Source organism: Myiozetetes cayanensis, unplaced genomic scaffold, assembly GCF_022539395.1.
Source record: "Myiozetetes cayanensis isolate MyiCay16 unplaced genomic scaffold, myiCay2020 scf2-11, whole genome shotgun sequence".
Classification (NCBI taxonomy): domain Eukaryota; kingdom Metazoa; phylum Chordata; class Aves; order Passeriformes; family Tyrannidae; genus Myiozetetes; species Myiozetetes cayanensis.
Window position 1 is genome coordinate 37,313,615 of NW_026087411.1, and position 24,441 is coordinate 37,338,055.

The 24,441-nt window shown below is 35.8% G+C and overlaps 1 protein-coding gene and 1 non-coding gene across 9 annotated transcripts in view; both read right to left on the reverse strand.

Annotated features, from left to right (window-relative positions):
* The window catches only part of FMN2 (formin 2), a 155,826-nt gene that overhangs the window by 98,636 nt on the left and 32,749 nt on the right, over positions 1-24,441 (reverse strand). Inside the window, exons 4-7 of one of the 8 annotated variants that reach the window (XM_050314237.1) lie at positions 22,042-22,103; positions 5,203-6,373; positions 4,719-5,076; positions 3,489-3,633 (exon numbers count right to left, since the gene is read on the reverse strand). In XM_050314237.1, the coding sequence (XP_050170194.1) occupies positions 3,489-3,633; positions 4,719-5,076; positions 5,203-6,373; positions 22,042-22,103 (1,736 nt within the window). Of the gene's footprint in view, positions 1-3,488; positions 3,634-4,718; positions 6,374-22,041; positions 22,104-24,441 lie in introns of all 8 variants that reach the window. The other 7 variants (XM_050314236.1, XM_050314234.1, XM_050314235.1 and 4 more) reach the window with 7 other exon arrangements.
* On the reverse strand, positions 20,304-20,366 carry LOC126640834 (U7 small nuclear RNA). Its single transcript, XR_007629164.1, has one exon. It is a non-coding gene; the product is annotated as a U7 small nuclear RNA (small nuclear RNA).

The window sequence follows — 24,441 nt, forward strand, 5'->3', positions numbered from 1 at the left end:
GATATTTCAAGTCTGTGAAACTATGAGAATATGGTCAAAACCAGGCTTTGTTTTCTTTCTTAATATTGGCAAAATGAAGGAGACACCCAAACTGGGGAGGAAAAAACAAACTCCAACCCAACAAAATTTGCAGCCTAAAGACCTGAATTTCGGCAAAGTTATAACAGAGACTTATAATGAAAGCCAGACCACTTTAATAGGTAGCAATGGCAGCCCCACCTACAGTATAGCCTGTAAAGGGTTTTCTTTGAAGATTTAGTAGACATTATCATTGAGCAAGCCTGCACACATTTACAGCACCTGAGAATTTGATATATATGCATTACAGAGTGAAATAAATCACAGTTTTTACCGTAGCACCAAATAAAAGACAGTGAGAATAAAATTAGTTGCATTTACAAATAAATAGTAACATTTAATTATTTCTTTCTTTAAAGTTCTAGAATGGATTTTAATGTGGCCTTCATTCAGTGCTAGGTGTAATATTGATTTTCTTTTAAAGCATTATTGATTTATATTGTATTAAGTTATTAGCAGATGATCATACCAAGAAGAAAACAACTAGAACCAATACATGTGTAGGGTGAAATTAACTCATTCATTTACACAAAACAACCAAACCAATCCACAATCATATAGATACTTTTACTACTTAGAAAGGACTCACTATTAAGTAATAATTATATCATGCTTCTCTATATACATACATACACAAGGAAACATATGCATATACTCTATGACATTTAGAATAGAAAGCTCTGCGTGCAGCACAGCAGTGTATTCCAAAATAATTAATCTTTCACCCACTAAAATATCCCAAAACTATCAAATCTTTCTTCAGATTAGTTAGAATTCCCCCTCCTGCCATGTGGCCTCCTTTGTAAATACATTTTTATTTCAGCTTACAATAAAAACAGTTTTATTAAAATCATATGTTTGTATATAATATAAAATATTTTATTCATTTGAAAGTTATCTGGGCATTTTTTGTATGATTACTATTTCCAGTGTAGCAAGTGTTTTACATCCAATCCACCTAAACATTACATCCACTCAGCAGACCCTGCACCATCAGCGCAAGGAGCAAAATCAATTGCCAGAAAGGAGTTTTTCTGGAAAGCAGCAGAGTGAGCTTTGAGGGTCCTAGTTCTGTTCTTTACAATGCTCCTTCATAGCTGAACAGGTGACAGAACACATCTGCTTCGCATAACACATCCCTGTAAAAATCACTGCAGAAACACCATTTGTAAGATCTTTACAACACCCGTAACTATCATAGAAGCCATGTAAGTCAGTAACCACTCAAACAGCACTTGGTGCTCCCTATAAAAACATACTTGTGGAATTACAGCCATGCTTTCCCCAAATAACTATTTCTTCTGATAAACATGGATGGACTTCATTATCCACGTGTTTACTGCAGGATAAATGAAGAGAATTTAAAAAATGAAGTCCTGCATTCCAAACTGGTGAGAGGGTGTGTACGGAATACATTTGTGAAGCTTTTCTATTTCAATTGTCTCTTGTCAATACTATGAAAAGCCCAAACTAGATTCTCACACATGAATATTTAACTTTGACATCTGCAATAAATGATAGTTCTAATTGTAGTTCTAATGAAAGCCTGTGATTATCTGCTTGGTTGATCTTTTTTCCCCAGATACTACAGCTCAACAACTCAGAATTCTCCATTAGGCAATTTCTCTCTGCTTTGGAGAGCAGCACATTTGTTAGATCACCAGCAGAAAAGAAACACACTGAGGGTTCTCCTCTGTCAGTTTAAGTGGTCCACAGAAATATTTATCCTAGATGACAACAACTACTTTGATTGCTTTAAATTTCTGTGTGGAAATTTCTGTCAGAAGAAACAACTTGTTCCTTTCAAATAAGTTAAGAAAAATCAGTCATTTAAATTTCATTTTAGCTCTTTTTTTAATTCTTTATTTACAACATATCTAAATTTTTGGTACTGCAAGAAAAATAAGTACTTAGTATTAAAATCTACATGTAGTGTTTATTCATAATCACTGACTATCTCTAAGGATTGCTTATGTTACAGAACAAACCAGTCATCATTTCTACTCTGTTGAGAGGTTTTCATCACCAAACCTTATCAAATGTGAAGGGGTCAACTGTTTGTACTCAGAGCATTAGGTGACACCTTTGCACTCGGTTTTTAACTTAAAGAGCTAGGATAGTAACTTAGCTAAGAATAACCATTAAAAAAAGGTTTTTTCTAGAAGGAGAAAAGAGGAGCAGAGATCCTGGACTTCAGGGATTTCCTGCAGGACAGCAAGGCAGCAGCAGTACCATTACGTTTCCTCCCATCCCAGTTAGTACAGCCTAGTGCAGCACAGAGGTATGTTGGCTATGTTATCCTTCCCATGCATCCAGAGAAAGGTTTTATCCAACACCTTGGGATGATCATCCTAACTTCATTACTGATTCTGTTGCCTGCAGCAGGTTGTCAGTAGAGTAAAGCAGCTACATGTTTATATTGCTGACCAAAATGATTCTTTGGGGGTCAGATTTTGAGAACTACTTTGTGGAGAGGTCATACCCAGATATAAGATCTAGTGAATGGAGGTTATAAAGAGTCCCACTGTATACTGAATGTGGAAAAAAGTCTTGTATAGCATCAACCTGTATGCCAAAAGATGATGGAAAGAACAGCCTAGTTTTGAATCTAGTACAGGAATACCAAGATAAAACAAGAATTTTAACTGCCGTTTAGGATTCTGCATAAGACCATTCTCCTCTGTAGCCTGAAAGTCTAATTGCAAATTACTTAACATACCACCACAATTTGATTTTTACAAAGATACTAAGAAGATTACAGTTCACTAGTCATGTAAACATTCAGATTCAATTCTCTTACTCTGTGATTTAAACTTCTACATTTAAAATATGTTTCCCATTTTTATTGTATTGTACAGCATTCTGTCTCAAGAAACCAGTTTGATTAATGTTGGATTTCTCCAAACTGTGACTTGTCATTTATTGTATGTATAAACTTCATATTCTTTATATACATAAACACAAACTTAGAACAGTTCTGATTGATATAAAATTAAGATGTATATTCTGAAACATAATTTTTCTCTGAAGCCATGGTAATTCATATGCAAATCATTATTTAATATATAAAATTAATCAGAATAATTTATATACTTCTCGTTGCACATCTGCAGTCAATTTCAAAGTACCATATACGTAATTATTTTGGTTTTAATTTTGTTAAAGTGGATAAAGGTATTTTTAAGAAAATACATACTTGGAAAGTAATTTATATAAAAAAGAAGTCTTCAGTCTTTACCGTGTATAACTTTGAACTCCATCTCCTTTTCTTGTTTTTTCTACGGTGTGTACAGATATATATATATATGGTGACAATTCCACACCAGACACAATTTACTTCAGCTTCATGCAAAAATATGCCTTTATGTAAAACCAGCCTAGAAAAAATCTGAAATTAAATGAGTACTCACTTGTTTAGTCTTTGTTTTTGTAATGGTGTCCGAAATGGGTTTCTTCCTCTCTTTAACAGCTGTTTTAGAAAACAGTTCTTCAAACTCATGATAATCTATGGAAGGCTCTTCAATTTTTTCCCACACAAGTGAAGCACTAGAATCTCTAAAGTTAAGCAAAAGACCTATGTAGGGCAACGTCAAACTAAATAAGGTCATAAATGGAGGAATTAAGAAAATAAAATAGCAGTAATTAAAAAGTTGTTGCCTAATTTCTACTAGCAGCATTTTGATAAGAACTATAGTTGATACTCCCTCATACTTCTGGGTTTGCTTCTTGGTTCACACATGATATGGTCATGATATGGTCAGGCTTATTTATATTCACCCACCCTACACACACAGGAATAAAAACAAACTGTATATAGGCTATAAAGCACACAAGCATGGACAGAAAGAGAAGTAGAAATAGACAGTTATTTGCAGACCACTTGTGTGACAGTGGCAAGAAATTGAAAAGAAAGAAGAAATTCATCAATAAATAACAGCAGAAGGGTTTTACAATCACTACTCAGAGACACAAAAGATTTATAAGGAAACTTCTTTTCATGACCTCTAATGATATTTTACATAGAAAAAAAAAAAGTATCAAAACCTTAAGTATATCAAAGTCATATCCAAGTAAGGGTTACCAAAATAGCCTTATGCTACCATGCATATAAATTGGAGCTTAAATCTGCCTGCTGAGTGTAAAAGGTGAAAAAAAAGCAAAGCAAAGAAAAAAATTCAGGTCATTGAAGAAAGGAAAGAGGAGGATAAAATGCGTTCAGCAAACATTCATCTAGAGGGAAGACATTAACAAAACTTGCAATCTGCTCCAGAGAGAGACCAATGCTACCTTGAAAGGTGAGAGGGACCACCAATATGACATTTAAAAAAACATTTTACAGAACACTTAATGGCACACAGTCACCCCTGTATCTCTGACCAACACATTGTATGTAACCCCACAGGACAGCTGAAAACACTGCCCTCAAAGAGCTCCCACATGCAAATAATGCTATTCAGACTTAGTGCACTTTAAAGAAAATGAGTACCCCATTTATATATCCAACTACATATAAAATCCTGTTTGCACCTTTGTTCTCTCAAAGACTTGCCTAGCAATGAAGACTTTTGTTAATAACAAACAACACTATCAGGACAGCCACAAAGTGAAAACACCACTCTCTATGCAATTCTATGACTTACCTTTTACTGTGGAGCTGAATTCTCGTCCAGTAAAGAGGCTTCATTGGTCGAGAAGGCTCTATCACATGTTTCCTGCTCCCTTTCTCCTGATTCATCCCCATTGCAAATAAACCAGATGGTAATGGAGGAGGAAGAAACCCACAGCCCTGTGGGACTGCTGGGTAGGTGCTGCCCTGGACTGGTGCTGGAAGGGGTGGTGCACCTCCAGGCAACGGTGGTGGGGGTGGAGGTGGCATCCCTAACCCAGGCAATGGAGGGGGTGGTGGAGGGACACCAGCACCAGGCAGAGGTGGTGGGGGAGGTACAGCTGCACCAGGCAGAGGTGGTGGAGGGGGTACAGCTGCACCAGGCAGAGGTGGTGGAGGGGGTACAGCTGCACCAGGCAGAGGTGGTGGAGGGGGTGGAGGGGGTACAGCTGCACCAGGCAGAGGTGGTGGAGGAGGTGGAGGGGGTACAGCTGCACCAGGCAGAGGTGGTGGAGGAGGTGGAGGGGGTACAGCTGCACCAGGCAGAGGTGGTGGAGGAGGTGGAGGGGGTACAGCTGCACCAGGCAGAGGTGGTGGAGGGATGCCCACTCCAGGCAGAAGTGGAGGAGGTGGTGGTAGTCCTGCTCCAGGCAGAGGTGGTGCTGGGGGGGGCATTCCCAGGCCAGGCAGGGGAGGAGGTGGGGGAGGGACAGCAGCCCCAGGTAAAGGTGGTGGTGGTGGAGGGGGAGGTGGGATACCCCAACCAGGCAGAGGAGATGGGACTCCTGCTCCAGGCAAAGGTGGTGCTAGAGGTGGTGGTGGGAACCCAGCACATGGGAGAGAAGGAGCTGGAGGCATTGGTATCGTCTCACTTGGTAAATGTGGAGGAGGAGGAGGGTGTGCCGTCATGACACCTGGGAAAGAGTGGTCCAAGTGTTGCACTGCTGAGTCACCAGAAGGAGGGAGTCCTGAGCCGGGCAGGGGTGGTGGGGGTGGTACTCCTGTCATGGACATGGGAGTGACAAAGGAAGGGCCCTGTGCTCCAGTCAGGGAGGGAGCCTGTTCAGTTGCTGGCAGTGATGGGGGAATGCTACATGTGGGCTCTCGGGGCAAAGAGGGATGTTCACTACAAGTCACATCTACAGTACTTAGAGGCTGGTGGGAAACTGGTGTTTCAAATGCAAGGGACAAATCAACTTTGGGTCCTGGAAGAGGTGACTGCATTGTACTCTGTACTGATTGGTTTGCATCCAGCGGCACTGAGATTAGCTTCGGTGACAGAATTAAGGAGACTTCAGAACAAAATGTGGGCTGTAGTTCTAGAGCTGGCAATTTCTGAGTTGACCCTTCACTTTTGCCCCCTTCTAAATGAGGTGGTGGGGGTGGCTGTGGCAGTGCACTGATGGAAGGCATTGTACATGTTAAATAATCCTCTGTTGGTGACGTCTGTACAGATCTCGCCTGTGACACAGTCCTCGGTGTGGTCTCCTCTTCATTCCTTTGAAGAGTCACACTGCTGAGTTCTCCTGCGTGTATGTGCTCATTTTCCTGCTCCCTCCCAGCAGTTTGTACCTCTGCAGCAGGGAACTGTTTCTCTAGTTCTGCAATTTTTGTCCTCAGATCCTCAATAGTTTGCTCAAGTTGTTGGATGACACTGGCGCGCTCCTCAGATTTCACCTCAAAATCATCCTTTCAAAGAAAACAAATAATAAGCACAAAAAAAAAGAATAAAATTCATCAATATGTAAAAAAATTAAATTTAGGTTGAGAACACTGTTATTCCAGAGGTTCAAAAATAAGCCAGTTATGACAAGCCTTTAAAAAGTGTTAGATAATTTTGGCTAGTTACATTTTAACAGGAAGAAGACAGTTCAGGAAAATTACTTGCTTCGGTATGACACTACCTTCACCAGTACAAGCATATTTTAGACCAAGATTATATTTGTCAAAACCAAAAAGCAGTAGCAATCCCTCCTTCCCTGCACATACACTGACCAACTGCTGATGACAGCTACTGCAAGCGTTTGCATACACACGGCTATGCAGACACGGTGGTGGGAGGGCTCTGCATTACTTTAACTCTGTTAACTGCAAATATGTTCAGTGCTTCTTCAAAGTGATGCACCATGCATAAACAGACTCCACATAGCATTGAGCGCCGGGTTTCAATACAACACGATGATACAACACAGATAAGGAATGCAGAACACAACAAATGTTCCCTTTTGGAAAAGAGTTAGTCTCGGAACAGAATAATTATGCTTTTCTCCAATCAGCATGATTGCGGAGGAAAAGCAGCAAGACAAAACTAAGGCAGAACTTTCCTACCAACCCAAATTTGTAACTCCTCTGCCAAGTGACAGACTGTGAATAATGTTAGAAAAGCTTCCTGTCTGAAACGGTTATTCTGGATTTGACAGTTTTCAGATTTTTTTTATCTCTTTCTCTGAAGCCTCTGATCCTGCTTGCTGCAGACAGAGTAAAGGAAACATTAAGCTTAAAAGGCACAGTAAATCCTACATTTTAAAATAAGTACCAATAACAAACTGTACTGAATTTAATGGTTATGTGCTTTTATCAAATGGTACCAATAGAAGCAACCTAGTCCAAAACCAGCCATTTTTGCTTATTCAGGAAAATAGAACAGGAGATAGAACAGACATGAATTTACAACACAAAATCTTCTCATAAAGAAACCTTTTCTAGCTGTACACATTTACTTTTTAGTACTTTTGTTTTCTCTTTATATTTGGAATATTGGTCAGCACTTTGAGCATTTAGTTGAATTAATTTGGTCATGCAACAGGTTTCCCAAGTGGTTACAGCAAAACTGTTGTTTAGTGCCTTATATTTCCTTTTGTAAAACCATATGCATCTTGGATGAGACTGTAGGCTTACTTCATTGGAATTATTTCAAATATTCAGATTATAGGTTTTGTAAAGAAGCCTGCAAATAAACATACAATACCTGATATAACAAATTGCCTTGATTTATTTCAGAAAAATGTTTTTCTTCTCCCTTTACACATGAAACATTTAAAAGTAATTTTTCTTTTGGGAAAATGAAGTTATAATTTCCATCTGGGGGCTATTATTAAAATGTATGTTTATTAATACTTAAAAAAATATTTCTGTAAAGAATTCATTTTCAGACAAATTTTTTATTTATCTTTGAGTTTCTTAGCTGTCTTAAAGCAATCTCAGAAGTAAAACAACAACTACTACATTTAAAACAACTATTGTTTGATTTTGAAGCACATTTATCAAAACTTACAATCCCCTACATTGTTTGAACTCTCTGGAACAGCAGTTTGAATCAAAAGTTATGAATGATAACTAGGTCTCCCCACCAAAGGTTGAAGAAAAATGTGAAACAGAGAAAGGAACATAAAAAAAATTAGTACTGAAGGAATTACCACAGCAGACATATTAAAAACTAGTATGATTAGAAGGTAAAAAAGCTGAAAAAGACATTTCCACTACAAATTACTGATGGTGCTTCAGTCCATTCAGTTTCCTTTAATAACTCAATACATAATAGCAGCAACAGTTTTGTTAAAGAATTTCTTAATAAAGGAGAAATACAATATTCTGTTATCCTTATGTTTCATCTACTCTTATCCCCCTACCAGTCACCTGCAAATGCAATAAGGCCTATCAGTTCTTCAAAAAGCAACATTATCAAAGGGACTGTGTTGCTAGGATTGTTAAGGCCACACACTGGTTTTTCAGCTGAGATCAAATCCAGTTTCCCTAGACTGTAATTCTCCTAAGCTCCCGTTTTACACTGTAAGAACACTACAGTAAGGGTTTTATGAGAGATACAGCAAATTCGTTTCTGCCATAAACAAACTGAAGCCAACAGGATTAAGCACAATATTCAATGGCTCTAAAGAGATTTGCCTTAATGATGGTTGATCTCAGAACAGTTCACTGTTTTATAAACTCATTTACTCAGGAGATTGGATTCAACTTCTAACAAGGAGAAAGTAGTAATTCTTGAACACTGAAATTCTACCTTAACTACAGGAAAAATCTAAAATTCACTCTTCTACAAGACAATTTACCCTACAAATAATTGAATTTCTTTCAAGAAAACAAATATTTTTTAAAGTTTAAAAAAATGGGCAATCAAGTGAGATGAATTAGCAATTCAGAAAAGAAATGAACATGTACTGATTAATTAAAGGGACTGTTTACCCTATGCCGTAAGAAATTGTTTTTCTGTTGTCCTCGAGATATGGCATTTCAAACAACCTGGTGATTTCCTACTGTGTTGTACCTAACAATCACCAACATATCCAGGTTTTCACACAAACAGCATATTATGAACAAACAAGACTGAGATGTGAATGAAGATATATTTATTCAGAGGAAATTATGTACTTTAATTTATTTGGTTTAAAAACCAAAGAAACTAAAAGAAAAAAACAAAAACAACCAACCAACCAAAAAACCAACCAACCAAAAAAACCTCCAAAACCAAAATACAAAATGAAAACAAACAAAACCCCAAACAAAACCCAAAACAAAACAAATTAAAAAAACCCACACAAAACAATCAAGGCACCAGTATCTATGTGTTTCAGTAATTATTTTAGATAGAGAGAGATTTAGATAATAATTTTAACTATTTAGATGCACTCAGAGCAGTTTAATTAGATTTCTACCTTTCCCCTAGTTTAAAGTCTACCCCTGGATCAGAAAGGACTATATCAAACAAATGTAAGTCACAGAATGCTTCCACTATCCTCAACAAGAAAGGAAATTTAAACTATATATAAATCCAATTGGGAAAGAAAATCATATCATTTTCTTAGAAGAATAAGCAAGAGAGTACTTAATTTTTTATACATGTAAAAGATGGTCAAAAGCTCTTGACAAAGATCAGAAGACTGAGATTAATAAAACCACACATAATGCAGAAGAAGTTTAATTTTCAATCCAGAGGACAATTCCACAGCAGAAACCTACAGGGTTTAAAAGACTTATGAGGAAACTGTCTTGCCTAGAGTTCTTACCCAGGACCCAGGTACTGTGGGACCGTCTTCTTTCTGTAAAGAAAGAAAGAAAGGTGGATGCTTAACCCTTGCTTTATCCAGGTGACTTGAGTATGAAAGAGTGAGCAGGAAAAAAAATTTCAGAGGCGTATGGCTATAGAACAGCACCCAGCATTTCTCAACCAGGTTGTATATGTTCCATGTGCAGTGAGTTGGATGCTGGATCTGGGACTGATGTCCTCTTAGTGTTGCACTTATAAGTGCAACTTGTGCACACTGATCTGGGAATATTGGCTTTACTAGCTAAAGGTTGCACACTTCGATCTTCACGTGCACCAAAAGTCAATTACATCCAATTCATTCCAATGTTGTCATGTTTTCCACATGTGTGTATCAGATGTCCAGCATAAAGCTGATCTACATAGGTAGAACGTGTCCAGAATCTTCAAACATGTGAAAGATCAGATTACAGCTGTCTCCTCTCTGGAGTCTGACAAGCTAGTTTATCAGATGAACGACTGAAACCTACAGACCATTCTACAACTGAATTTCCAAGCAGAAAAACCCTACGTTTCAAAGTTAGCCCTAGTCTATAATTATGCATAGACACACATATATGTGCATCAGTATTATATATTTATCTGTATCTCAGCTTTCATTCATTTCTATACGTTACGAATAGCCATAATGTATATTTTTCTTTGAAAATAAACATAATGACAGTTCTAATCAGTAATCATGGAATATTTGAAAAATAAAGGCATATTACAGTTCAATTTTAGAAGTTAATACCTTATATTATTACAAGCCAAAATGTTGCATCAGCGGTTTGTTCATTTTCAGCAATTTGTCACTTACTGTTGTGAAATTACCTCTCTGGGTGGAATTCATATTTAGACAATAGGATTATATTTGGATTGATTACTTTTAAAAACTTTAACCTTTTAGTTTCTTAACATCAGAATTCATGAATCAGAGTCTATGCTGTTAACCTAGTTGCAAGGACACTCAGAAAATAGAAGCATACAGTTAAATAGGAAAAAGATATCAAAATAAGACCCCCCAGGTCTTTCAGGAAGTGAACACCTGGGAATACCTGGTGGTGGTACTAGCAGTGTAGAGTTACTTGGAAGGATGCTCTTTCCAACTGCTTTGTTAATGAATGCCTCTTTTCTACGCGAAGTGAAACATTTTTGAACGCGCACGCTCACCGAATGGCACAAAGTAGAGCCACAGTAAGAATTTAATTCAGTCAGAGAAATGTGATCTCTATTCAGGTTTCTCTCTTTAAAGCTGTCTCATTTTCAAAGCTACTTCTTGTAACTGCAGATCAACCTTAAGAAAAGGAGACACAACATTTAACAGGCATTTTTAGTGCTACAGTGATTGTCAAATGAGAAGTACTGGTGTAGACTTGAATTGCATTCAAACAAAATAGCATCCATCTAATTAATTCTCACATATCACTTAGCCCATTGCAGCATTTTAGTTTTAGAGCAGTTGAAGTTGAGTCAAAAGTTGGCAAACTTGCCAATAGCATCAGGGAGAACTGCTGAAGAGTAGAATGAATATCGGATACTGGTTTCTTCCTCAGACTACCTTTTTGTGAGAACTCGCTCCTTTATTGAAGTTGTACATATGGGGATAAAGGATACACATTTTGATAATAGTCCATGTTTCTTCCTACAAGCACAAGGAAACATGATGCACAGCTCTGCAGTATAGCACTGAGCAAGCAAACCCTGAAACAAAAACACTGTCGTGCATCCCCCTGCCTGAACTTATAAACTTTACTTGATGGATGTCAGAGAATCTCCCACTCAGTAACACACTGCAAGAGATGGATTACACCAGCCTGCACTGTACTGACATCAGGACTGTGTAACTATTCCTAAACTAAAGAGCTGAGACATGTCTAATCAACCAGGTGGTTTTGCCATAACCTATCATAGGTGACCAAAAAATCCCAAAACAAACCATTACATGCAGAAACCAATAATCATTGAAATTCAAATAGTTCAAATAAAACCCCAAAGGTTTAGCAGGGAACATACATCCTTGAAGAAAGATGTATGCACTACAAATGCAAACTTTTAAAGCTGGAGGTCAGAGGAAAAAGAACTTTGTTCAGATTAGATTCTTGAAGTTTCTATTCCTGAACAGTTTGAGTTCCTTATCCCTGGGCTAAGTGCAGTTCAGAGGATAAGATATCAGTTCTTTATAGTACCCATTTTAATAAACAATAAAAACTCCAAATCAATTGGAGATACACCAAAGATTGAAAGAGTTTTCTCTCTATAATTCATAACTCTTAACTTAGCTGAAATAAAACCTTAGGTTATCCCTACATTTTGCTACAGTAGGAACCTAAAAAGAATTTTTGTAGACTACAGACAAGACAAGACAAAATAAAATCTCACAGAACCACTGACCACCTTAGAGGATACACAGAAGTCAAGTATAATGACTGTAGTCTTACATAATGTTACTTTTAGCTTGGACAAATAATTTTTTTCAGCCTGACTGGAAAATTTTAGACCTGTTTTATTTTAAAAAACACAACCAACCAAGAAAAAAAAATCCACTCCCCTGCAAAAAAAACCCAAACAAAAGCAAGCCAAAAAGCGCCTCTCAAGTCTTGAAGGTTTCTGTCCTAGCATAGATAAAATTTCACTATTAGAGAGACATAAAACAGTACAGCAGTAAACAAGACTTGAAAAAAAGGCTTATCCCTCCACATTGGTTCTTCTAGCCCAGAAACTGGTTTAACTGTTCTATCACTCATCCTGTGTAAAACAAGTATGTAGATAAGAATGGGCACTGAAAGGGAAAAAAAAAAAGTTGAACTTTATTAATTTTAATATAACCTTATTTTTACCTGTTTATGGTGTTTTCTACATGTTGTGGTCTGGACTGCAAAGAGACTGCTAGAGTATGAATAGCTGTGCACACTGAAGAGCTAACTAAAACCTAGCCACCTACGTTAGCAATCCAATAAGCAACAGGTGCCCTGAGAGTCACAGATTTCCTTAAAATTGGGATAAAACCTGTCTGAATTTATTTTCTCCTCCATATTTAGGCAGTTTATTGAAATGCCTATCACATGATGGATCACTTACTTTTTTCTATTGCCTGTGTTTGTTCTAAAGTATTTAAACTATGAATCTAAAATGTTTGGTAAGTTTTCCTGTGTATCCAGGCCAAGGCAACCATCCATCTCATTCTCTAAAAACACAAAATAAAATCTAGCATACCTCAAACATTACTGCATTGACATACTAGAAAAAGGTGTTGACCTTTTCACACCAGGCCTTTTCCTGATTTTCAATTCAGCTTGGAACTGAACAGCAACTTGGAAAGCAGTCACTGTGTAAATTAACTCATTCTATTGTTATTTCTGTGTGTTTTGTATACAAAACCCCTACTAGTTTTTATACAAGAAATAACAGTAAGGGTTCTATGATCTAAAATGTGGACATTAATAATCTAAACCTGAAGGACTTGGAACGCCTTTAATCTCCAGTAGTGGAGATCAAAAAAGCTAATAATTTTCCAGGTGAACTTTGCCACATCCTGATAAGCAACTGTCCAGAGCATGATACTTCTACACAGTACTTGCCCTTTTTATCCAAGAGTTCAGCCAGACCACAAAATGGGAGGTTTACATGTTGCTTTTGTTTCAGGCTTCCAGCAGGGAATAAGCAGCAAAAAATATCCGCAGTAAGAATAAATCTTTGTAGAAAGGGATAATTAGCCTTCTCTACCCTGAAACATGAGCCTACTTCTCACAACAGAAAAAGGATGGAGAAATGGAAACAGAGCCTTCACAAATGCATCCATGAACATGCTGTAGGTAGGGGCCTGGAAGTCAGTCACCTCTACTCTAACTCTTTGAAAGTGTGAAGGCTATATTAAAACTAAGGCTGTATCATTTGGGGTGAAAGAACCTTAAATAAAGTCAATCACAACCAAGTAAACAAAACCAAACTTTAGGTTTTGAAGGATTACATAAAACCTTTTCGATATTATGGACATTAGAAAAAAGTAACGTCTCTTTTGAGGAAAAGTTGAATATTGATAGCAAAAAGCGACTAAACATTCAGGAATATGTAACAATTTTTATCAATGGGTTTGGGCTTATTCTCTAAAGATTAAATGCAAAGAAAAGCATGTATTCAAAAATGGAAAAAGGAAAACAGAAAAGGAAAACAAGTGATTTTACTCTTTTTATTTATTTATATGAATTTAAAATGGAAAACCTAGTGATAACTATCTTTTGATCAAAATGTAAATACAAGATACTTGTAAGTAGAAGATATGCTTGTTAGTCTGTTTTATATCCAAGGAGTTAAAATCATCCTCAGCTTTACTTTTAAGTTCTCATTCAGGTATGGCAGTGTATCATGGTTATGATTGTTTATTTTGTTTTTAAATTATTTAGGATATTTCTAAGTAAAAGAAATATTTATTTTTACTAAGAAAACCATTTCTTATCTCCCTACTACATAAAGGGTCCTGTGGAAATTCTCAGCAATTCTTAACACCAATAAAAGGTAGCACCTGATCTTTAATGCCAAGAGAATAGCATGAGGTCTCTCAAATAGTTTAAGTCCACTTGACAAATGAGATGTCCTGCTAGGAATGTCACAATAAGAAATTTTCTTTTGGCGTGCACATATGCACACAAACTTACATACATACACTCTTACATACTGCTCTCCTGTGTCTAATGTAATTTCTTTATCTGTTCTCTTCAATCTCTGTAGAATTCTTTTTAAAAAACTTGAAAGGTAAATACTATAGAATCAAAAATATTCTACATAATCCAAGTATAGTATGCTACCATTGAACATAAAAAATCTCTTTAGTTTCACCTCGCTCCAAAAGATGAGAGAAATTTCATATGTAAATAATGAAACTTCCGTTATAAATCATGTTTTGGAAGAAGGGGTGTTCACAGATGTTCATCTGAAATAGTATTTTCGTTTTAGAGAATTTAAGAAAAAACAAATTTAATTTTGACAATTAAAGAATACAGCTCAGATATATTTTGCTCTAACCAGGAATGCACAGTATGAGTATGCATAGTATGAATGGCATGAGAACTCTCTCAATTTATCTATTTCCATGAGTAAAACAAGTGAGGAGTCAAAGAAGAAGAGAGAAAACAGTTTAAACAAAATTTTCCATAAGTATATGACTATCATGCTTTTCTATTCACTGTTCCCTCAGAGAAGTTACAGTACTCTGGTACTATTTTACAAGAAGCTCACTCTAATAAGCAAGAGAAGAAACATATTAGCGGTCAGAATCACACACACACAGACAGACAAAAAAGGGAATTCTTTCTACACAAGCCCTATCCCATAATTCTTTTTCAAGAGATGAAAGTCTCTCATATTATAGTCAAGGATTTTAAGTATCACCTAGTAATTCTAGTTAAAATAAATAAGTTTCTCAGTTTTACTGTCATTCTCCTTCCTCCCCCCCCCATCAGTGACAGAAGAAGTTTGTAAATACTAAATTAACTTCCACTGGATAGAATTTGCAAGCACACTGTTCATACACTATTAATGCCCAAATCTTAAAGTTGGTGCTATTTTTCCAAGAAGTTGTACCTAAAATGACCAAAAAAAGCCTGTCTGGTTCTGTGTAAGTACAAAGCATACTCAAAATGGAAAAAAGAATGTCGATTATGATTACAGGATGTAAAATTTATATTATATTCTGCCATATTCTCATAAAAGTCTGTGATGAAGAGGTCGTGACACTAGATGAATCACAAGAACTTGACCAGCAGTTTCCTGAGAATTTTAATCAATGCCTGAATGTATGTGGTATTTGAATTAGGAGTAACTCACAGGAAATACGTGCTTTTAGAGCACACATTTTCATCTCCTTTAGTTGTTATTGAAACAACACATCAGAAACAAAGCAAGACTTGCCATTTTACCACTGACTAAGCAAAACAGGAAGTACCTATCAGCTTTACCACATACCCATACTCAAAGATGAGCTAAATCCTGAGAAAAACCACCACACATCTAAGCTAACCTGGCTTGGAGGAAGGTGCTGGTGGGAAAGGGTCTGTACATGACCCTAATGTCTACTAATACCTCCTAATGTCTACTTAAACCTGAACTGTGCTAAGATCTTTTGTGTATATTGATATTAACATGATATTAACTTGACATTCACATGAAGACTACAGATTAGAAGAAAACAAATTTTAGTCTCACCACGATGAGGAGGAAGAATGCAAAAATGTGCTATTGTCCCTCCACTGAAAATAATACCAATGTGTCTTTTTTTTTTTTTTTTTAAAAGTCAAACACTGCCTTCAAGCAACACAACAGAAGTCAATCCAAGTATTGTTAAGTTTGGATATAATACAAAATACTAACATTTCTTCTGAGAATTAACTGCTTTTGTTTTTCTACCACACAGCTTGACATAATAGACTCCTTTATTTTTATTTAAATATGGGGTCTGTGATTTATATTCTATATTATGTCAATTAATTATGTCCAATGCACTTTTATCTCCCTTTTCTTTTTAACATCACCCTAATCAGAACTAAATGGAAAATGGATTCAAGATTGTGGTTGAAGAAATAAATTTCATATCCAAAAGAAAACTGACCTCTTTATTTAAATGATGGTAATTCAGAAGTAAAACTTTTTAATTATCACTACAAAGACAGTCATCCACAAAGATTGTAGACCAAACCAAATGTTTTCCCTTCACTGGTTTAAAAAACAAACAAACAAAACAGTTTAACTGTGACAGAATAGAGCTTTCTAAACTTTTAATGTTTCGGGGGGGGGGGGACGGGGGCGTTATTATTTATTACTTTTAGGACAGAGTTCTATTATCTTTGGAGAATGTTCCAATTACTAAATTTTGCTTAGATAAAACAGAGCAACTATACACACTTTTTATAGGCTAAGTTATTGACTACCAGAAAACCACCACTTTGATTGGGAAAATAAAATAAAAAAAAAAAAAAAAAATTGAATTCTCGTTGTAGGGTGTCTGCTGGACCGCCCGGGGTTGTTTCACAAGTGCCTTGCAGTCCATTCAAAACTCCTTAACTGCCATCTAGTGGCTGAGTAGGCCAACTTCCTTATGATGTCCTTCCGACTCTAATTAAGTCGGAATAATTATCTCTTCCCTTATTTCTATTATTTCTATTTGCTTTCTCATTCTTCCTTCCTGGCCTAAGAAACCCCGACATTATCAGATCACAGTATTTTAATTACAACGTTCAACTACTAGTTATGTAGGAAGCAGAATAGATTGGAACAGACAATCTCTGTTTAAATTATGTTGAGGTCTCAACTAGGAGAATCTCACTTGATTTAAAAAGTTTACTTAATTAATCCACTACAGTTATAAAAAATGAAGGATATATTCATGCTTGTCAGGTTTTCTGAAAACAAACCATAAAAGAAACCTGAAAATGGCAACACGTTTCAGCTGAAAAGCAACTTCTAATATTAAGAATCGGAGATCCCCATCAATAAAACTGGAAACTTCTGTATAAAAGCTACACTTCATGAACATAAAATGCTTGATTTGCACTTATATTGTCCTGAAGTCAGTGAAGTTCCACAAAGGTTAGATTCCCCTTTACTGCTTGAGCAAAATGCTCTGCATTTTAACAGTTCCTGGGACCCTGGCAGTAAAGGTGTCTGCCAGGTTTCTATCACCTTTTGTTTCAGACAAACTTTGTTTCCTTTCTGTACATTACTGGTAAAATAGCATTTACTCTCAAGGCTAACAAGAAAACATTAGATATGCTTCTTGATATTCATCTGCCTAAAGTTAAGATATTCCAAATCTAACGTTACACATTGGACCAACAATTAGAACATAAGTTCTTCTACACCACATATTGCAAGTCTGGGTTTATTTTTTGCAAGATGAAAAGATAGATTTATACATATGCATTTTTAAATTTTTTGTTTTCTGAAATTTGGGTATGCTGGCAAGATGTTGCAGAAAGTTTACAATGATACAGTTCTCCTTAAAAGAAGATATCCAGTTCTCGTCACTATCGTGATTCATATGTAAACTTCCAAAAACACTTACTTCTTTCATAATCCTTTCTTTCCTCAGTGAGGCAACTGTATATGGTAGGCCCTTGCAAATAGGTCATACATTTTTGTTGGTTGGTTTTTTTTTTTTTTACCCACATATGTAACTTTTTCCCCTGCTGAAATCTAAGACTTTGGCGCTCATATTTTTGTAGGAAAAGAATTGTTTTAGAGTAACAGTTCATTGCTTCCACAAGGCTTCTCTTCCCCCTTATAAAAAGTAACCTTTCAAATAGCAAAGGCATGGAAGAGGAGTGACACTTGTTCCCAGGTACTTTCTGAATAAATATCTCAAGAAAGAACATATAAAATCAAGCAGTGTAAGAAGAGCCACGGCCATAGAAGAGTTTGGGAACTCATAAAAGAAGAATTCCCAATTTTCCTCAAACTCCTGTCAAACAAAACTGTTCACTAGTCTCATCTACACTTGGCCTCTACCCTGATGAACATCGTGTAATCTCTAAATAAAACAGGTGTCATACCAGACTTCAAATCTGGTAGTCTAAAAACAGGTTTATAAAATCTCCTTTTTTTATTTTATTCTTTTTTGTATTTCACCATTTCAGTCAAATCTTTTATCTACCTTTCTTATCTTAGTTTCACCTGTAAAGAATAATTTCTGAAATTTCATTTAAGAGTTTTGAGCAGCATGCATGTTTCTGAAAAAAATTCTAGCGATGACATTTAAAATAATGAAAAGTAAATCCCAGTCCCATCAATGTTTTTTACTTTCTAAATAGATTGATTGTATTATATTTCAAAAGGATTTAAAAACCTTTTTTCTTGCATTACTAAGTGTCAAAATTGGAACATGTCAAATGTCACTAAGTTATTACCCTAAGGAGTTACAATAATTCATAGTTAATGACTAAAGTAAAAGGTCCCTGCTGAAAGATTGAGAGAGGAGTTACCAGTAAAGTGTGGTAGTTAGAAATACTCTAAAGAGACTCCAAGAGTCAGACTTATGTTTTTATAAAGCAGGAAGTATCCTCACCATGGCAAAACCTGGCCTGTAATTTCAGTTTTTTAAGACTAGCATTGTTTCCCTATGATATTGTTGGAAAGCACACCAATAAATCATACAGTAGAAATCTGTCTTCAGCACCTGAGAACTGCCAAAATTTTGTCTGGCTAACAGTACCAGTGGAAGTATGTGTTGTTCCAAAACTACATATAATTTTGGTTGAGATTTATTTGTTGGCTCAAATGTGGTGAACCAAACCAAAGTGAACAACTGAGATGGAAACATGAGGAGCATAAGAATTGTTTTGATGGCAACCTTTTCTGATGTAAATATAGTTTAAATACTCAATTTAAAATATCTTATAACCAAACTACTAGCAATTGGAACAGTCTGGCAAAACCCCATCTCCTGAGACGGGATTACAGGGACCATGCACCAATGGCATAAAGAAGGATTCATTACATCTGGATGGTAACTTTTACATAAATGTAATGAGGACTTTCTTCTTAAATTAATAGAAAATCATCACAAATTATTAAAAATAGAAATTTCAAATGATTTTATAATAAGATGTATAACACAATAAGGAATTTAGGCACCTTTCAAACAGCTTTAGGCTTCTAGTCCTATAATGTCCCACTACTAATCGAAGCCTAGTTTTCATATACTTATTTTACAATTAAAGGATTTCCCCCCCCCCCCTTCTTTTTACCTTTTTTTTTTTTCCCTACCAGGTAGACAAAATCAAGCTAATCTGTCAAGTGAGTTACAATATAAGGAAAATTGATATGGTAGCACAAAACATCGGGGCACAAAGCAAAACGGAAGTTCACTCTTGTATGGCGTACAGGTCTAAAGGTCAGGTCTGAAACTGGAGTTTCTAAATTACGACATTCAATTTTTCTCTTCTTCCTTCACTAAAAGAGTTGAGCCTAAGAAAACTTTCTGTGTTTGCACTGGGAAGACTAAGCAGACATTGTTGCTCTTTGGCATTTCAAAACCAGGACTTGAAATGGCTGCCAATTTTTCTTATTTTGGCTCTGCTTAACAATTCCCATACTAAAAGAAAGCACAACCCCAGGTCCTCATTTCTTTCACTTGTAATTTTTTGAAATTAGGTCTTTTCAACTCAAAAAGGCAGTCTTAAACTTTAGAATATTATGCTGCAAAACATTAAGATTATATCTAACATGGTAAAGACAAGGAAATGGAGAGGATATACATAAAAATTCCCTGTCCAGTGGCAAGAAAGTTTAAAATCCAGGTTCTTTGTGTTACTAGTGCTTTTAATTTAGAATTATTCTGAATCCTTTAGTTAACTACTTGTCATAAGTGAGATAATTTTTCAGCATCACGTTACATTTGTGTTCATTTCTGTGTCAACCATCTTCAATTATTTTAATAGCATGTGGAAAGTGTCTTTTCCCAGGAAAGAAAAGAAGGAGAGGAAAGAAGACTTAGCTTATCAATTTCTAATTTTACACTAGAGCTCTCTTCCTTTTTAAGTATCAAAAGAAAAAGAGAAAAATCACCTACTGGGGTAAATTCATGCACTGTTTGGTTTTTTTTTCAGAAAGAAAAAACTAGCTAGACAAATAATAAAAGAGGATATATCTCTAATAGAAACATGTCATAATATTTTATCACTTTAAAAATGCAAAAATAACACCAAGAATTGTCTGATTGCAGTAAAGGATTTACCTAGAAACATGATGGCCATTCTACTTTCTAGATATTTTTATAGATTGATACAGTTAGACATTGATAGATAGAATACACTCAACTGCCTGAGACTGTACAGAAAATAAATTGAACATATGACAACATTTTATCCACATATGGTTCCTCAAATTAAAGACTTCCATTCTGATTTTCAAAATGAAATGGAAAGATGACAAAATAACATAGCAAAAATTTGAGATGACTTTCTGCAAGCAGGGTGATCCTGTTAATTCTCCACTTTATTGATGCTATATTGATGCTATAAAATGGAAGAAATACTGTCATAAGAGATAAACACTGAGTAAGAGAGATGGGAATCTCTAACAACACATGAAAATATAAGTCATAATTGTAATAGGTTAGTTTTAAAAATAACAAAAAGCTCCCAACCTGAAGTAAATGTTATTTGTTCAAGCAATCACACAGTGCTCTAGTGTTGCTGGTTTAACTTCATTCTCATAGTAAATCTCAATTTTTACTTTTTTTCAGGTAAAATACCTAAGCATTCGTATACATATTCCAATTAATTATATTTCCAAAAAGAAAACCTTTCATATATGTTGTGTCTTGCAATGAATTAAAATCTTAGAGACAGATTAGATATGTTCCTTATGCACAATAACTTTCCAGATGTATAGGAAAAAGTACTTTTTCAAAGTAAATGCTAGAAACCATTGCTAGTGAAATGTGGGTAACAAATATAAAAATAGCATGGGACAGACATACTTTAGATTGAACTTAAAATACTGCGATGTAAGATAACTTCATAATATTATTTTAATTAATGGGCTCTAGTTTTAAAATATTCCTTACTACGGAGGCAGAAGAAGACCAACTAACCAACTAGAAGACCTACTTTAATGTTGTTTGGCAAGATAGAACCCATAAAGTTACTACACCTACTTTCCCCACACATGGCTCATAAAAGATGTGATTTAATTTGAAAGTCTAATGATTAGTAGTAGTATGCATTTACCTAGGCATTTCTTATTTTCTCCCCAAAAACCAAATTACTGATCATTTTTGCAAATGCTGCTCAAGGCAGTGATGTTTGAACCATCTTGTCACTTTCAAAAAAAAAAACCAACCACCAAGAAAACCCAAAAAACCAAACATACCACACAGAAAAACAAATGCAGGACAGGAAACAAGGAAGGGTGGAAACAAGGGAAGGCAAACAAGAAATTTCAAGAGCTTTTGGTCACTCCTTGTTTCAAACAAGTATTTCAGAAAACCAGAACTTTGCCAACAACAACAGCAACAACTCTGACATTAATACTTACACAACATTTTGTAGATTAGTTAATATAACCAGATCTTCTATTACTATTGGTTAGTAATGCCATCAGGCATAGTATTAACTTCTGAGTGAACAATAAAATTTTGTAAGAATCACCTTAGGCAGGCAGGAACCTTCAATCTCTGTACCTAAGTACACCATGAAGCATATAAAAAACTCCGTTTTCATTCAGAACGTTCAGTGTACAAAACTATTTCAAAATGTCTGAAAGAAGTACTCTTTTGTACTCGTTTTAAAAAATAATAGATATAATATCTCTGTTAGAATCTTACCTGTACCTGCTGAACATCATCTATGCATTGCTTCTCTGTTTCTAGGACTGTAGATTTCAACTCTGAATTTGAAAAAAAGATACAGATTTTAAACTTCTATATTTAAAAAATTCATTGATCTCTCAAAAGACACATTAAAAAATTCATGAGAGGAGGGTAGAGTTAAAAAAAAAAACAATGTTAACTGTCCCAATTTCCAAATTAAAATCAATGGAACAGGTTATATGTATAAATAAAGCCAGCCTAAACTCAATTTGCAATGTATGTTTTATGACACAATGTTAAATGCTACCATCTTAAACTTGAAAGAAGTCCATTTTGATTGATAGAAATTTCTGATTCAAAGAAATATAGTTACTTATGATTCTATTATACACATTCCATGGAAGGTCATGGGAAGGTTCTTATGCTTGTTCCTCTCATCTAATCTCAATAAGAAGTATTTCTTTCCTTAAAACTGATGACTATTACCAGCTATGTTGTCTTTTTCATATCCTCCACTGGCCCTCTTCTGTCCTACCACAAATTTGAAATTGCCACAATGACGTAGATAGTGATACAGATCTCAAAAAGGGCAGAAAAACATAAGACACCCCACGACTACGTTCCATTTCTTGTTTTAAAATCAGAGTACTTTTCTGACCTTAAAGAACCTCACTGTGCCTCAGTTTGCTTGCCTGATAGGGAATAATGACAAAAAACAAATAAACAAACAACTCCACAGCAGCTACACAATGCAAAGATCCCTAACCAGTTTAGTAACTACTGCTCACGATGCCTCTTCACTGATCATAGCCTTATTTTGTACTTGTGACAGGAATAGAAATATTTTTGTTGCACCTGCCCTAAGAATACACTGTGTTATATCCTTCTCATATCTTTTAAAGGTGCCACTGTTCAGCAGAGAAATATCCTGTCCATTTTCAGATAGAGTGAAGCAGGTGTTATCCAGGACGTCTGGTTAGAAGAGGAGACTGAGGGGAGGCCTCATTGCAGTCTACAACTTCCTTGTGAGAGGAAGAGGGGAGGCAGGCACTGATCTCTTCTCTGTGGTGACCAGTGACAGGACCCCAGGGAACGACCTGAAGTTGTGTCAGGAGAGGTTTAGGTTGGATATTAGAAAAAGGTTCTTCACCCAGAGGGTGGTTGGGCACTGGAACAGGCTCCCCAGGAAAGCGGCCACAGCACCAAGCCTGACAGAGTTCAAGAAACATTTGGATAATACTCTCAGGCACATGGTGTCACTCTTGGGGATGGTTCTGTGCCAGGCCAGGAGTTGGACTTAATGATCCTGGTGGGTCCCTTCCAACTCAGCATATTTTGTGATTCTGTGATTCACATTACCTAGACATTTTGACCTGCTCACAGCTTTCTGACAATTCCGTCTGTTGGGAGGTGAGACATACAAGGGAGAAGTTTCATTATACTGCAAGGTTATCCCTTGAAAATTAACAAACAACTTTTTTTTTACCTGGATTTGGGTAGGCTGCCATTTACAGGAAATAACTCATCATTTAGACTTTAGATTTCTCTATGGTTGAGAGAAATGTTCATGTTGATTTTATCTTTGCTCACAACAGGTTTATTCTTCGCTTGTTTTCTAGGACTAGACATTTACACACATGACAATGTTTTCTATCATGCAAATTAGCTCAACTACCTCCCTTACTCAAAAGTACTTAAAAAAATATGAACAGACTGCTCGTATCTATTAGTCCATATTTAACAATGTGACAGATTTGTCTAGCTTATTTTTACCTTGCACAAGTTTTGTTCTAAAAAGAGATCTTAATATAAGGTGAAGTCAGGGTGATATGAACAGTTAACTTCAAGGTTAGCTTGAAAAAATTTAACCAATACAATATATTCCCAGCAAACTAACAGGGTTTTAGCTTTATTAAGCAAAATAAAAAAAACCCTCAAACATTACCACCACACTTAAAAAAAAAAAAAAAAAAAAAAAAAAGGTAGTCAAGGAAAGAAAAAGAGTTCTATATGACAAATGAAACCTTTCCTTTAAACCACACCAAACATTATTTTTTGATAACTTTTTTCAGTTTACATTTTTTTTTTTTTTTAAGGAAACTAACTAACTTAGATTTCAGGTTGTAAATCCACAGAGAGATTTACTGTCCTGGGACTGTTTCGTTTTGCAGAAGTTGCACAGTCTTTGAATCTCTTCATAAGTAGTTAAAACATTCACATGGGAAACAGGATGACTGGACTCTAGTGCCTGTTTATTTGCCTTTTCCTATATGTTAAGTAGAATAATGTCCACAGCAAAGCATTAAAATAATTGAATTTCAAATACCTTGTTGAGTTTAGATTCAGGCAATGTGGTGAGATGTGAGAATGGTTTACTGAAATGCCATAAGCAGTGTCAGAAACAGATTTTGAGTA